This window comes from Mustela nigripes, chromosome 18 (genome assembly GCF_022355385.1).
Source record: "Mustela nigripes isolate SB6536 chromosome 18, MUSNIG.SB6536, whole genome shotgun sequence".
In the NCBI taxonomy this organism is placed as follows: Eukaryota; Metazoa; Chordata; class Mammalia; order Carnivora; family Mustelidae; genus Mustela; species Mustela nigripes.
The window spans coordinates 7200601-7216279 of record NC_081574.1 but is presented as its reverse complement, the minus strand read 5'-3'; the positions used below and the strand labels follow the sequence as shown (position 1 = coordinate 7216279).

At 37.8% G+C, this 15679-nt stretch overlaps 1 protein-coding gene across 6 annotated transcripts in view; it reads right to left on the bottom strand.

The window, feature by feature from the left end:
- Positions 1 to 15679, bottom strand: part of WDR17 (WD repeat domain 17) — a 104599-nt gene that overhangs the window by 9188 nt on the left and 79732 nt on the right. For 5 of the 6 annotated variants that reach the window (XM_059384478.1, XM_059384477.1, XM_059384474.1 and 2 more), the window contains 9 exons: positions 14041 to 14105; positions 11384 to 11516; positions 10504 to 10595; positions 9368 to 9467; positions 8236 to 8375; positions 6080 to 6100; positions 4120 to 4231; positions 780 to 921; positions 397 to 499 (listed from right to left, as the gene is read on the bottom strand). In XM_059384478.1, coding sequence (XP_059240461.1) covers positions 397 to 499; positions 780 to 921; positions 4120 to 4231; positions 6080 to 6100; positions 8236 to 8375; positions 9368 to 9467; positions 10504 to 10595; positions 11384 to 11516; positions 14041 to 14105 — 908 coding nt within the window. The remainder of the gene's footprint in view (positions 1 to 396; positions 500 to 779; positions 922 to 4119; positions 4232 to 6079; positions 6101 to 8235; positions 8376 to 9367; positions 9468 to 10503; positions 10596 to 11383; positions 11517 to 14040; positions 14106 to 15679) is intronic. The other variant, XM_059384475.1, reaches the window with a different exon arrangement.

Here is a 15679-nt window from a genome sequence, read left to right as displayed (position 1 = left end):
ACTATCATATGATCTCCCTGATATGAGGAAGTGGTGATGCAACATGGAGGCTTAAGTGGGTAGAAGAATAAATGAAACAAGATGGGATTGGGAGGGAGACAAACCATAAGTGACTCTTAATCTCACAAAACAAACTGAGGGTTGCCGGGGGGAGGGGGTTTGGGAGAAGGGGGTGGGATTATGGACATTGGGGAGGGTATGTGATTTGGTGAGTGCTGTGAAGTGTGTAAACCTGGTGATTCACAGACCTGTACCCCTGGGGATAAAAATATATGTTTATAAAAAATAAAAAATTTAAAAAAAAAAAAAAACAACAAAAAAAAAAAAAAAAAACAATATAACCATTTTAAAACATCACATAGGTTCAGTTATATATTTTGGAGAAAAAGTACTCACTTAGTACACGTATGCAAGACTAATTTTTCAGTACGAATATAACTCAGCAGGTCAAGAACAGGATAAATGGTATCCAATGTCCAATTTGAACTAGTGATGTATTCTGGCAAAATAAAACCAAATACGAGATTCTCTAAGTAATAGTTTTAAATGTGTTCATCCAATTTTTAACTTATATAATTAATTCTCTTATGGTCAATCCCATCTACCCCCTTATTTTCTGGATCACAAGTATTTCCATATTTACTGTCTTTTAAGTCCCCATACTATATAATCACCAACCTCTTTACTTTTTAAATTGATTTTAAGGTTGCTTATCAATATTAATGAAAAGATCAAGTAACTGAGTAGATTTTAGATTATACTAACAACTAGAAACTTACCTTTAATGAAATCAATACCAATAGGAAGGGCTTTTTCAGGTTCCTGACTTAACAAGTAGTATTTCACAGTTTCAAATATATTACCATCTGCATGGGCTGTCTCCGCTAACTGCATACATTCCTCTACCGTGGGTAGCTTGCACTGAAAGTAATTGGTTTGATGATGTTACTAAAATTTATAGGTATAAAAACAGCAGTATAACTAATAAATATTTCCAATATGCCTAGCATGCTTTTCTTATTAAAGTTGTTCAAAATAGATGTAAATGAAATAATTTGTATTAAGAGCATACATTTAGGAAAACACCTTTAGGATCTAATAACAGTAAATAGGGTATTAGCTAATGAGTTAATAGCTTTTCGTCCCATAAACACCTAATAAAAGAGGTGGAAGGAAACTGTGATAATCGGAATTAGTATCCATGCACGTAATTTGGGGAAAAAACAGCTGAAATTTGCTATTTCAAGATACTCTGACCAATGCCAGAAACCATGTCAAATGTAGAAAATGTCAACAGTACACTCTTCCACGACCTCTACGCTCTGGAGTTTAAGTTCACTCGGCCTTTGAGACAAAGCCACGCCATTTCAAGCAGGAAGGCAAAACATATACAAGCTCTCACAGTTTTTAGCTCTGACATTCTGAAATGCCACAAAATGGAGATTTTGAGCCTATGAGATTTCATTACTGTAAAATGCAAAGCAATACTCTCGTTTTTTTTTCCAAATAATTTTTTTTCCTGTTGAAACAGAGAGCCCGCTCCTCCTTAGGTAAGCTCTTCCGCTTCCAGAATGTAGGCAGGAATTGAAAGTTATCTTTTATATTAAAATCTGATGTGTTCATGACATTTGAAGAGGAAGTGTTAAAGGTCTGCTGGTCAGCTTCTAAGCAACACCTATAAATCGTTGAAGGCTTTGTCTCGCTGGTCTTCGGCGACCCCGGAGAAGGTGCTCCTGGGGCAGAGGGCTTTCCTGTGCCTCAGTTCAATCACAGTAGGTCATGGGTCCGCTCACCTTTGAGATTCCTCACACTCGTCCCTTCATACTTCCCCTCTATGTCCCCTCAAGTGACTAAGATGGTTTATTCAACCTATTTATTAACGCTCTTATTCAAGAGCTTCATAACTTCTGTGACTTAAAGTGGGTGGGGAGATGGGTGAAGGAGGTGATGGGCGCTGGGGAGCCCCGGGTGATGTGTGGAAGTGGTGAGTCACTATACTGTACACCTGACACTAACACCCCACTGCATGTTAACCACCCGGAAGTTAAATGAAAACATAAAAAATAAATAAAAATTTGGTAAACTGAACATTTTAGATTCCTTAATCTCTCCCTCTTAAACAATTACAACAAACTCGATTAAAAGGGCTTTCATACATATAACATTTCCACATTGTTTCCCCATCTTCATTTACTAAATGCCAGTCTTTACTGAACAACTACTATGTGCTAGGTACTATGCCTGGCTAAAAAAAATAAAGTTTCTTCACTTTGTTACACGCTCCAAGAGTAAAGGAAATGGAAAAATGATTTCTATTGAAATTTTATTCTCAAATAAAATATAAGTAAGATGATCATTCCTGTAACTTCTGTCCCGTCTTAAAATTCTAAGTTATATAAATCAACAAAATATTTGAAAACACAATTTTTAGCATTACTTGTGAAACTGTCCAGAGGTAGTAACATGTGTACACAAACTGACTAGTCTTTCTAAAGAGTTATTAATGAAGTCTGACCAGAAAGTCTGATATCTTTTTAGAACGTGTGATGAAAAGACTGTGTGAATGTCATCTTGCCCATGCCATTACCAGTGTGTAAACACAGACAAATATTTTCCCACTCTAAGCCTCAATATTAGCACCTGCTGTTCTCACCTCGGAAGATATGTGAGTTACTCTTAAAGCACTAGGCAGGGCGTCTGCGTGGCCCAGTGCGTTACATGGCAGGTCCTGATCTCAGGGTCCTGGGACTGAGCCTGGCATAGGGCGCTACAGTCAGCGGGGACTCGGCTTCTCCCTCTCCCTAGACCTTTGCCTCCCCTTCCTCCTGCTCCTGCTCTCTCTTTCTCATATCAATCAATAAAACATTTAAAAAAAAGGCACTATGCAACAAATGTGAAGTTCCTACTTCCTTATTTTAATTTCAACATGGAAATAGCTTTTATTTGTCAGGTTTGTAAAAACAAGCGCAGCTCATTTAAAAAAATAATTCACAAAATACAAAGTATATAAAGAAGTTAAATTCCCCCAAATCTCACAACCCACTGATGACTGTGCATACTTATCATTTCACAGGTATCTTTCCTGGTATCACACACTCACTCACACACACTTCCACACATCTGCTCACACTGGAGCTCACACACACACACACACACACACACACCTGGTATATTTGCACTATCACAATACTTAGTAAGTATCCCGTTGTTGAATGAATAAGGCCACTCAGCTACTGGGCACAAATCAAGGGTCATATAAGTGTAACAAAACATGGTTATTTTCAGAGTTAAAGATAAGAAAATGTTTTATTCTATCTTACATTTTTCTTAAAAGAACTGTACATATCTCCTTGAATATGCTATAAATAACATAAGTACATACACAGTTGTTTTCAAAATGAAAATCGCACAGCACGTGCGTATTTCATATTCTGCCTTTTCCTGACTGCTTTACAGCCATCTACCAGCGCCAATAAAAACAGAACTTCATGACCTTTTTAATGGATTAAAAGCACTGAACTACAAAAATGTGCTGCACTTTATATAAACCATCTTCAGATTATGGAGTATTTTTGTTGTTTTTATATAAAATCATGGTACATAAGTTCCTACGTTCTATAAAGGAATAATTCTTTAAACCACTTTAGAGTAATGCATGGGAATTTCATTATATTTCATTAACTCTTTTATGGATCCTAAGTTGCCTATTTTTAAAAAGTCAGCTTACATGTCCCTTATGATGCAGAGCGGCATGATTGGGAAGGCCTTGGGACGCGGACGGAGGCAGAGAGGCTGAACCTGACATTCACCCTCTGCCTTCCACTGAGGGCAGTTCCTTCCCTTCTCTGAGCTCCCTTTCTTCGTGGAATAGGAACAATATCCCTGGGTTTTCAGGGCATCATGAGAATTGAGTAAAACACAAATGCATGTGAAACTGTCCCAAGCATACAGTAGAAGTTCAAGAAATGTCACCTACCGTTACCATTTTTGTTCTATTTATAAAAGGGTTGGAAAGGGATATGTTTGTTTCCCTGCCTGAAATCTGTATGTGCCCGAACCTAGAGTTAGTTAAATCACAGCACTGCGTTCCAACTGGAGAATGGACTGCCCTGACCTTACCTTCTCACGAAGATCGTTCAGCTCTTCAGTGCAGCCTGGGTAGAAGGCGCAGAGTTTGACCAGCTGCAGCTCGTTGTCAGGAGTCATCAGCAGCAGATCGGCCGCCAGATTCCTATGCACGCAACAAAAGGGGAAACTTCAATGGAGGGAAAAAAAAAAATCTAAAAATAACATTTAGAACTATTTCCAAGGAAGAAAATTCTACCGCCTCCCTCGATTTTCTACTTATATAAACAGCACCAATTTCCTACCTAATTATGGTAGTCTTCTAAATGTGGATGACAGAAACCGAAGAGCATGAAGGATAAATGGATTATGACATTTCTGTAGTTTTTTTTTTTAATCTAAGTGAATCTTTATATATTCATAATTAACTTTGTTATTAAAGGACAATTCTCTAACCAAGCTAAGTAGAATTAGATATGTTCTTTGGAGTGAATTACACGGCAAATTTTGTCAAAGCTAATTCTCATCAGCTTTGGTCATGCTAGTCAACCACGGCTCCCTAAAACCAATAGAACACCTAGATGTTTTAAGTTTAGAATTTGGGGTATTCCGCAACTCTCCTAAACTTTAGGTGGAAATCAAAGATAGAAATGCAATTTTTGGATTTGCTTTTTAAAGATTCAATAAATGGAATAAATCACTTAAAAAAATAAGGTACTTTAAACTGTTGTATGGACTTAACAGCTTTACATTAAAAATATTTTGTATAATATCTTCTTAAAAATCACTAGGTAAAGAGTTTTTGGTTGCATACATCATAACTGAGAAAACACTATTTTTTAAGGGTTCAAGATGTTATCATTCCATTTTCAAGAAACTGATATTTGACACATTCGGCAGAACCTGAGAATAGACAATATTTCAAATGTGAATTTCTGAAGGTCAGACTTCTGAGAGTAAAATCCTCCTTAACCTTCCTTGTGATGCCTTCAGTCAAATGTACACTGGTCATTTATATGAATCAATCATTTTTAAAACATTAAGAGATGTTTAATTGAGAACACTGTGAGGTTGGAACAGGAATAGATAACTTGTGTGTGTCAAATATTCTACCATCACGGAGCAGGTAAACCTTTGGGTATTTTTACAAGTCTCAAATTAGGGTAATTCATCTGTTCTTGCTAAAAGGTTTAAATGACTCTGTTTTCTGATACCAACATTTAATAGCAGTATTCAATTATGTCCATGAGGATAGGGAAATTACCATTTGCTTTTATAGGGCATAAAATAGCTGTGCTAGGGGCACCTGGGTGGCTCAGTGGGTTAAAGCCTCCGCCTTCGGCTCAGGTCATGATCCCAGGGTCATTGCGCTCTCTGCTCAGCAGAGAGCCTGCTTCCTCCTCCCCCTCTGCCTGCTTCAATGCCTACTTGTGATCTCTATCTGTAAAATAAAAAAAAAAAAGCTGTGCTAAACTTCTATTCAAACTTTTATGAACATTTAAGTCTGACTTTCTCACAGTAGAATTATATAGACATACACTGAAATTTACAGCTATGCAAGTTAATTTTATTCACTCTTTAGTGTAATTTACCGTTTATTGAAAATTCAGGACACGAATTGGGGAAAATGTATATATTTGTAATAATACAGAGCTACCTAATAACCTAAAATCTGAAATTTTGCTGCCAGAACAAGCGTTTTTCACTTGCTTAGTTATTAACTATCATTTAGTACTACAGAAAGTCACAGTTTATTTATTACACAAGTTTTGAGTATAAAATCAGGAGTGATTTTTGTATCTGGGCTAAAGGAACTGTTCTTATTACTTCGTAGCTAGGTTTTACATGCTATAAATTCTATGAAAGAACTAGCATTCTGTGAAACAATGAAGCAAGAAGAGGTAATGATCATTTCTTAATAGAGAGTTCATATTCTAAAACTTCAATATTTTAGAATTTAATATTCTAAAATATGAGTTCTTTAATTAAATGTTTTTATAAAACAAGATAATACCTGTATCCAACAGATGGAAAGCTAGAAAGAAAATGATTTTAAACATGAATACCACGGATAAGATGTGACGAGAACCAGGAAGAAGGAAACTTTTACCAGTAAATGCAAAAGAGGCAAAGCACCCTTGGTTCACAAAATTATGAACATTCTCTTGAAATTACGCAGCTATCCATTTTTACTTAAATTTCTGGAGCTCTATGAATACCATGAGGATTATAGATTCCCCCTAGAAATAAACCTGATTGGTGCCACATAGTTCAGAATTTGAACTTTAATCTAGTTTCTTGTGCATGTGTCTATTCTATGGATAAATAAAGGAAACTTTGTGAGGCAGTTATAAGGAAATGGAAGTTTGTTTTGTAGTAAAAGCAACTAAGACATATAGTCAGTTGAAAGATTCTTTAGACCTCACTTAAATTTAATTGCCCCTTTTTTTTTTTTTGGCTATTTTTTACCCTCATCTAAAAAAAAAAATAATAACTAATCACATTTTATTGAGATTAGATGATGACTTTTAGCCTGGAGTCAGTCACCTTTGTGACTAAATAGCCTGAGTTAAACCTCATGCTTTGGGATGGGTCCAAGGCAAGTCGCAATAAGTATGTCACTGACTGCTACCCACAGGGAAAACAGGGCACTCGCAAAGGATGGTGGGAAGTTTAAGGCCGATGGTGGGGGAGGGAGCTCTTATACGTGTAAGATTTGGTAAAAATTATAAAATCCCTGAGATTCCTGATTCACTATGAAGCCCCAAGATCCAGAAAGAAGAGGAAAATGGGAAGTGCTGCTCTTCTGCTGATTTAGCCACAGATTAAGGATGTGGCACAGCATGACAGCTGCCACAGCCTGGATGCCTGTATTGCCCCCTGAATTCCTATGCTGAACCTAATCCCCAATAGAATGGTATTTAGAAGTGGGGTCTTTGGGAGGTAATTAGGTCCTGGGAGCTGAGCCCTCATGAATGGGATTAGTGCCTTTATAAACAAGCTGGCCCCTTCCACAAGTGAGCACAGCAAGAAGTTGGCCAATGATGACCCAGGAAGTCAGCTCTCATCAGACACCCGATCTGCCAGCATCTTGATTTTAGGCTTTGCAGCCTCCAGAACTATGAGAAATAAGTTTCTGCTGTTATAAGCCACCCAGCCCATGACATTTCGTTGCAGCTGTCTGAACTAAGACAGTAGCTAAGTGCAAACTTTGCAGCCAGTTTATGTAACCTTGAACCTTGGCTTTAGCGGTGATGGAGACCTGGGGCGAATCAGTATCGACTGCAAAGTATCTAGTGGGTCATTCCACGTAAAGTGCTTCAAACAGTGCTTGGCCCACAGTAAGCAGCGCAGAAGGATCAGCCGGCCATCCTTATGATTACTATTTCTGTCCTCTGTAGGTGCCAGCAGTGGGGTCTGTCTAGGTCCGTCGTACAAGCGGCACGTGTGTGCACGGGGCGTATGGCAGGAAGAGGTTCAAGACCTGAGAAGCAAGTTTATTTGGAAACTCCTTGGGTTTCCATGTACTTTGGGGAAAGAGAAGATAAAAGTCTACAGTTGCCTTTACTCAACCACCGTTTTCTGACTGTCAGCATCGTGTATTTCCTGGGCGGCTCAGTGAGGAAGGACCGCCTGCCCTGAGATCAGGGCACTGTGGCAGGGAGCGAGGACTGCTGGGGCAGGGCCCTTCCGGGGTCGAATGCCTTGGTGCGCTGCCCACGTCTGGGGGAACAGCCTGTTCCAAGTCTCCGGCTAAACACCCTGTTACTCTCCATTAGAAAAGTGACTTTATTTTCCACACCTTAAACTAAGACACAAGATCTGACACGAATGAGTGTAGATATGCAGAATTTAAAATGTGGGAATGTGTGGTCCTGATTATCTTAAGAAGGGCACATTTGTTCTCACAATGTTTTGTGTGCTGGAAAGATCGTGGAGGTGCACCTGCCCCGAGTCCGAATGGGTCACGGAAGATTTCCTTCTATAACGAGGGTAGTTCCCACTGTCACTTCGCTGTCATGGCCCGGTTTCCTCCCATAGTCTCAGCTAGTAATTTAGAAAAAGGAGATGCCGTGCTTTCCCAATACACACCAAATGCAACTAACTTACAGTATTTAAAAAACGTATCCCATTACTGTAGAATCTTTTTTTGAATTTGGAAATTCTTACCATGTGGGAATCATCATGCATTTTCTTGCCAACAACTCCAGGGCGTAGTGGGTGCCAGGGGCCGCGGCCTCCCCCAGCGTGGTGCCCACACACACGGCCAGTTCCAGCTCATTCCCGCGGATCAGGTACGCCATAGCACGCTTGCTCAATGACAAAATAATTGCTTCAGTTTCATAGACGTGGCATTGGCTCATCATTCCCCGCCAAGCTCATAAAGTAGATAAAGCAGTATTAACATATAATCAATCATTCTTACAAAGGATTGAATCTCATATACCTATGAAGTACAAATGCAATTTGCAGGTGGAAAAGCCCATGATAAAGGGTCAGAGAGGAAATTTTTATAAGGTCAGAATTTAAGTTTAAAACCCTCAGTATTGGTCGCCTGGGTGTCTGGGTTGGTTAAGCAACTGCCTTCGGCTCAGGTCACGATCCTGGAGTCCTAGGATCAAGCCCTGTATCGGGCTCCCAGCTCCACGGGAGTCTGCTTCTCCCTCGGACTTTCCCCCCTCTCATGCTCTCTCTCATTCTCAAATAAATAAATAAAATCTTTAAAAAAAAAAACCTTAGTATTATTTTTGTAATTAATAACTGTCTCTCTGCCATATCCTCCACGTCTTTCAATCTATCACAAAACACTGTGAATTCTTAAAAGCTTTTTCAGTAGTGTGCAATGATTATCAATTACCCCTTAATACACTATACCTAAGGAAATACGCAAAATAGAACCCATCTTTACTTCACATTCTTCTTATTAGATTAGTGGGTCAAACAGAAAATACCTTAAAAACAGAATATACCAAAGAATACTTAAAAGTAAGTGCTTTCCAAGGTCAGTATGCTGAGTCCCAGTCCAGATTCTTCCATTTACCACACTATTGTTCCTCACATAAGATGAAACACTTAAAGTAAGGTGGTTATAAACATGTGTCTTGTGATAAAAATAAATAAATTGGGGAAAAAAAAATCACATAGTCTCTAGAGTTCATGTGTGCTTATAAGGCCTGGGAGCTCAGGCTTGGAAAGCACGCACAGTCAGATCTCACACAGAAGGTGCTGCATTTTTTCCACTCCAACACCATACCACGTCTTAAGAGCTTCTCATCCACAGACAGCACAGTGAAAAATGTACCTCGGTGTTATCTACAGCTAGCTGGCAGCATGCGGCTAGCACGGCCCGCCCGTCCCGAAAATACCACTCCGCTAGTTCTTCACTGACTTTGTGCAGGAGTCTAGAAGAGATAAAAGCATATATTCTCCATAAACTCAAGGATTCCACCACAGAATGGACTAACGCCCTTTAACAACAAGCTGATTAAAGGATCAAATCGGATTTAATTTGATATCTTTGATTAGAGGATAAAGTCTGATTTTTGGTAAAAAAAAAAAAAAAAAAATCAGGAAAGCAGGCGGGGCAGACAAACCACCCTGCCAAATGTCAGAAGAAAAGCTTAACTTTCAGAATTCACCATCCTACACTGAGTCATTTATAACTCAGCTATAGGGACAGTAAGCTTAGAAGTGAACGGAAACTTTCAAAATTTAGTAGTGACACCAAGTACAGGCGGTGTATTTTTGAGCTTAGTAATGGCAGAGAACAGCAGCAGAGCACCAGGAAGGAGTTCGCTGGTCACAACACTATTTGTTTAACATTTTATGACTCTTTTTTTTATTTGATAAATGTCCTTAAAGTTTAAATATCCAATTTTCTAGAGCAATGAAAGGAGCCAATAGATGTGGCATGGGAAAGTAGATGATTAGATTTTACAAAGGTCAAAAGGCTGAGGAATTCTAATCTCCAATTCTTTTAAAAGCATATATGGATGGATTTCTTCTTTAAAAGGAGCATAAGTTTTATTCCCAACACTAACTCTGGGGTCCTGGGATTATGAACAATGAACAGTTATCCACACTGACTTTACAGTGAAACATTAATAAATAGCACACATGTATTTTCACAGCCCCTCCTTCCCTAAACAGGTCTGATCAGTTCTTAAGTATTTAAGTACTTAGGTGCTTTATTTGGGATCTCTCTACTGAATGTGTTTTCCTTCTCTGGAAGGAAATTTCATAGGCTGTGTCCCTCTGCCTGACCTTGCCCTGTTCTCCACGGGAGGAGCCGAGACAGAGTGTGACTGTGGTGAGAAATGAGGTGACCCCGCCAAGCCTTCTGTATGCAGAGAAATATGAACTTCATGGTTCTCAAAACCTCCTACAGGGAAGCCAACCATGAAAATATTGACCCCATACAAGGGATGAAATGCTCACTCATTAAAGTCCTCCTTGTAGATATCATCGGAAGATGAAGATCCTTTTGGTGTAGAAACATGTAAGGTCTGCATGTTTCCCTCACAAGCAGCCTAGAATTTAATGAAATCTTTCATTAATTTTTAGCTAATTCTTTTAGTTGACCAATTTCAAAATTTTTTTTTCAGAATATTATTTTGATCAAAGTACAGTTGACCCTTGAACAACATGTGTTTGAACTGCATGGGTCCACTTCATGCAGATTTTTTTTCAGTAAATACAGTACATCACTGTAAATGTATTTCCTCTTCCTTATGATTTTCTTAATAACATTTCTTTCCTCTAGCTGGAGGAATCATAATACAGCATGCAATACATATACAAAACATATGTTAGTCAACTACATTATCGGTAAGATTCTGGTCAACAGGAGGCTATCAGCAGGTAAGTTTTGGGAGAGTCAAAAGGTGTATGTGGATTTATGACTAGGTGGAGGTTCAGTACACCTTACCTCTGTGTTGTTCAAGGATCAACTACTTACTCAAATCATGTTTGTAATTTATACAATTTGAAGATACCCTTAGAATTTGGGAAAAAAACAAAACAGGAACTCCCTTTGTATCAACAAGTACACGGTTACTAGAAAAATCTGCTCAAGCACACCTGACATTCATCAGCATGCGGAAGTTCAGATGTCAGGGATACTGGTAGGTCTAAACTACACTCGATGTAATCGGATTGTGTGAGAGTGATGTGGGCAGAGCCGGCTGGGAGGTGGGCGGAGGCCAAGCCATCCACGAGACCAGATCACGTGATGGCAAGTGCAGCCGGTCAACACAGGTCAACACAGCCTTCCTTCCACGCGCCCACCCACCAGGGAATGGAGCCTGTGCGGCTGTACCTGTGCAACAAGCAGAGCTTCTTTAAGCTGACCTCTTGACATAAAAAAGTCGACTAATTTTTTCACATCACCAATGGCGATGCAGTATGGAATGACCTCATCCTTGTCTTCCTGGATTAACTGATCCGCTCTCCTAATAAAATAAGAACAATTTCTTTTATAATATGCTAATTTCAAGGTTCTAGTTTGGACAGAGATTTTCTGAAATATCTAAAACATCCAAATATTCAAAATATGTGGTATATTTCATAAAGCCCTTTTGTATATCACTTTTCTAAAAGCCTCAAATTTTATAATCAAATCAGATATGGAAGACAAAAGTTTTCTGGAATAATAAATACTACAGATACTTGCTTTCTCTTAGAACACTACATATTTTCATATTTTTAAGTGTACTGAACATTTTGGTCTTTAAATGAATGTAGCTTATCTATTACAATGAGCAGTATGTTTCTGAAAGTTAGTTGCCAACTAGGTATGTGAGCTGGGATATCTGCTTTCACCTGCATTACTTCAGGTGAAGTAACGGTTACTTCTACTTCATCACAGACAGTAGACTGTTAAACATTTTACTGAGCACAACCGTGAATGGAGAGCTTCTAAATATAAGTAGTTTAAAATTATTTAAAAAGATAATATAAAAGTATAAATATTGGTAATACAGAAAATATTATGAGTACCCCAAGCAAGGTAGTTAAGAAAAAATAATGCTCCTGACATATGAGGGGAAGATCAGGATCCTGATCTTGGACATGATAAAGGGTTTCCTTATTATGCCTGACTCTGTCTCTCTGTATCCTGTCTGTGTTTCTCTTTTCCTAAGTCCCAGGTAGTTTTCCAATGACCAAACAAATTAATTCAACTCTTACAGTTTCATTAAAAACTAATCTGGTCTATTTAACTTATGCTGGCATTTGCATTAAACTACATTTCAACTGCCAATTTTTGGATAGGTGTAGCAGACTTTTTGTTGTTGTTGTTAACAGTCTTCCATTCATAGGGTCTCTGGCATTCTCCCCAACAACTACGTTTTTAACCACCTGACCCTGATTTCCTTGTTAGAGGAATAATATCCCCTTCCTAGGGACCGGGGCTGAGATATTGCCACTCAGTCTCTCTGAACGGCTGGATTTATACAACACAAACGTGGGCGTTGTGGGGAGACCACTTTCTGGTCAACATGTGAATTAAGGAGCAGAGAATATCAGGTGTTGGTTTCCCCAAATAAATGAAATAGTTTTTGCTGAGGTTGAAACAAAATGGTTTTGTGAAATAATCATTGCTAACTTGGCTTTATTAAGGTTTCCGTGGGAGGAAACAACATTCATAATTATGCAGTGAGGATGCAGGAACTGAGAATTATTGGGGATTCTTAGGACATAAGAGGAGGGGGAGCCTCTCTTAAGGAGAGCCTACAATATGAGGGCTGGAGCCAGCATGCTGATGAACTCACCATCGGGAAAGCGGGTGCTAGCGCACAGTCTATGTTCCTATGACAGGTAAGTTTGTTAATCCTTTTGCATTTCATGCTTAGCCTCTGACAGATTTTTATTTGTACATGTGAACTGCAGTTGAATTTACTTCTAAATCATGTGCCATGAAAGAAAAATCAAAACTTTTTAATGCCAGGAGGAAGAAAATCACTCATTAAATAGTACTCTACGGGCTTAGAGCAGTGACTGGCACCAAGTGAAGACTAACTAAATAAACATTCACTGAATGAATAGAATAGAATAGAACAGAAAGCAGTCTTATGTTGTGAATTGAAACGTGTCTGCCCAAAAGATATGCTGAAGTATGACACCATGATATCTACAAATGGAAATTTATTTGGAATTACGGTCTTAGCCAATGTAGTCAGTTAAGATGGAGCTGTACCGGTTTAAGGGAGACCAAAAATCTAAAATGACTGGTATTCTCAAAGAAAGGGAGACAGAGACACAGGGAATAATGCCCTGAGAACACAAAGCTAGTGTTGGAGTGATGCACCCATGAGTCAGCAGCTGCCAAGGATCGCCAATAACCCCCACAGGCTGGGGAGAAGCATGGAACTGAGTCTTTGTCAGAACCTTCAGTAGGAACCAATCCTTCCAGCAACCTGACGATGGACCTCTAGCCTCCAGGGCTGTGAGAGCCTAAACACCTGTTGTTCTATGCCAACCAGTTCATGGTGCTTGGTTGTAGCAGCCACGAGAGATGAATACATCTCTGCAACAGTCTTGTCATCAGTACCTCCTTTATATTCATGGAGGGGACATGGCAGGGATTAGTGTCCAGAGAGAAGTTCTGAGTTATGACTCTATAAAAGTTATTTATAGAGTAAGTATTCTGTGAACTTCTGGTAACTGTCAGAAAATCTTACCACTTATTTTTCAATAGCAATATATTCGCCAGTAAGTATGTTTACTGATCTGTCAATTCTGCCACTGACAGGAAAATCTGCCTTCCACTGTTTTTTCAGAGGTCAGGTCAAATACAAGAACACCAAAATGACTTGTAACTGATTCATTTAATTCACTGTATAGTAGACATAAAATTCAGCTATTTTTAAAGACAACATAATAGTAAAAATTCTCAAATGTTACTATCATATTTATATACTGCTTCCACTTTAACATATTTCAAAACATGTACCTGGACACAGACTCTCGGCTTACCTCTGCATTAACTTCTTCCAGTATTTCACAGACACCCCTGGAGCGACGGACAAGGCTTTGTCCCACTAGAACAGAAAAAAAGAACAAAAACATGTTGTCTATTTTAAATTTTATGTATTTATTTATTTGAGAGCAAGAGCTGGGGGAGGGGCAGAGGAAGAAGCGGACCCCCCACTGCGCAGGGAGCCCAGGACTCTGGGATCCTGACCTCAGTGGAAGGCAGAGGCTTAACTGATTGAGCCCTCCAGGTACCCTGATTGTGCTTTTAATGGACTTTTTTTTTTTTTAAAATGAACTCACATTTATAATATGAGTTTTTAGTGTTTTTAGAGTGTTTGGATTTCCAGGAATATTTTTGTATTCTACCTGATGCATTTCACAGAGTATAAATATTACCATATTTTAAAATAAAGTAAGATATATAAATTGTATTATTTAGCAGGGGGATCCCAAACCTAGAGAGCAGGGGGCAAAGTGTGGGAAGGAGAAGAGTAGTAACTAAAGTATACAGTTTGAAAAATATACTAATTCATCTTCTGACACAACCCCAGAGTAATTTGTTTTATGGTAGTCTATAGCCTATGTTCAAAATAATACATGCTGAAATTTTTACTAGTGTCACTTCTCCTTAACAAATAAGACATTTATTTCTATTTTTATTCTTTCCTTGTTTATTTATAAACTTTATTTCTTGTCACTTCTTCCTTTATAGTTGATAATACTGATCTTCATATTTTAAAAATCAGAGGTTATTAAATATGATCATTGTTCAGTTAAGACAAGTGGACAATTATATGGAAATATAGATTTCACTGAACTCAAGTCTAGAAGGGAAATAAAGGGAAAGTATTCTGAAATATCAAAACATGAATCCACGTTTCATTTTAATTAAGATTCTCCTAAACAGTAGAATTCTACTAAATTAAGGCTAGAAAATTGGTAATTAGCCTCAAAATAATAGGTTAAATTTTAAATAGGAAACTTTTTTAAAGTTTTTATTTAAATTTCAGTTAACATAGAGTATAATATAAGTTCTGGGTGTACAAAATAGGTAATTTTTAATACTACATTATTTAAGTCATATTACCTTTTTTTTTAAAAAAAAGTAATCTAAAATATGCTTTGAGGGAAAATTTGCCTTTGTTGGAGTAGAGGCAAATGGAAGACAGAAGTTAAAATATAGATTAAATTAACTTTGAAATCATTAAGATTTTTCTATAAAAACATGTCTTGTAGGTGAAAAGATTGAATATTTTCCTAACCTCACAGTATTAACCTCAGAGAAACAGAAACTATGGAAGCAGGTGACCATGAACAATTATAAGGACACTCCCATTTTTTAAGGATTGTAAGCGCAGTGTTTTGAATCATTAAGAACATTAATTCTTAAGCTCCAGAAGCAGGTATTTTATTAAAGTATCTAATTAAATTTGAATTAAATATAGTTTAAATATATATATATATGTATATATATATTTATCTCCATATATAAAACTAAGATAGATGAAGAATTAGTATCTGTCAAAATTTATGTTTTTTTGTCCTTGACTTTTGATAGATATTCTAATACAGCTTTGTTAAAAGGGTAACTTTTAAGACAAATCTTAATTTCTTCAGAAGTAAATTTTTTAAAAAAGAT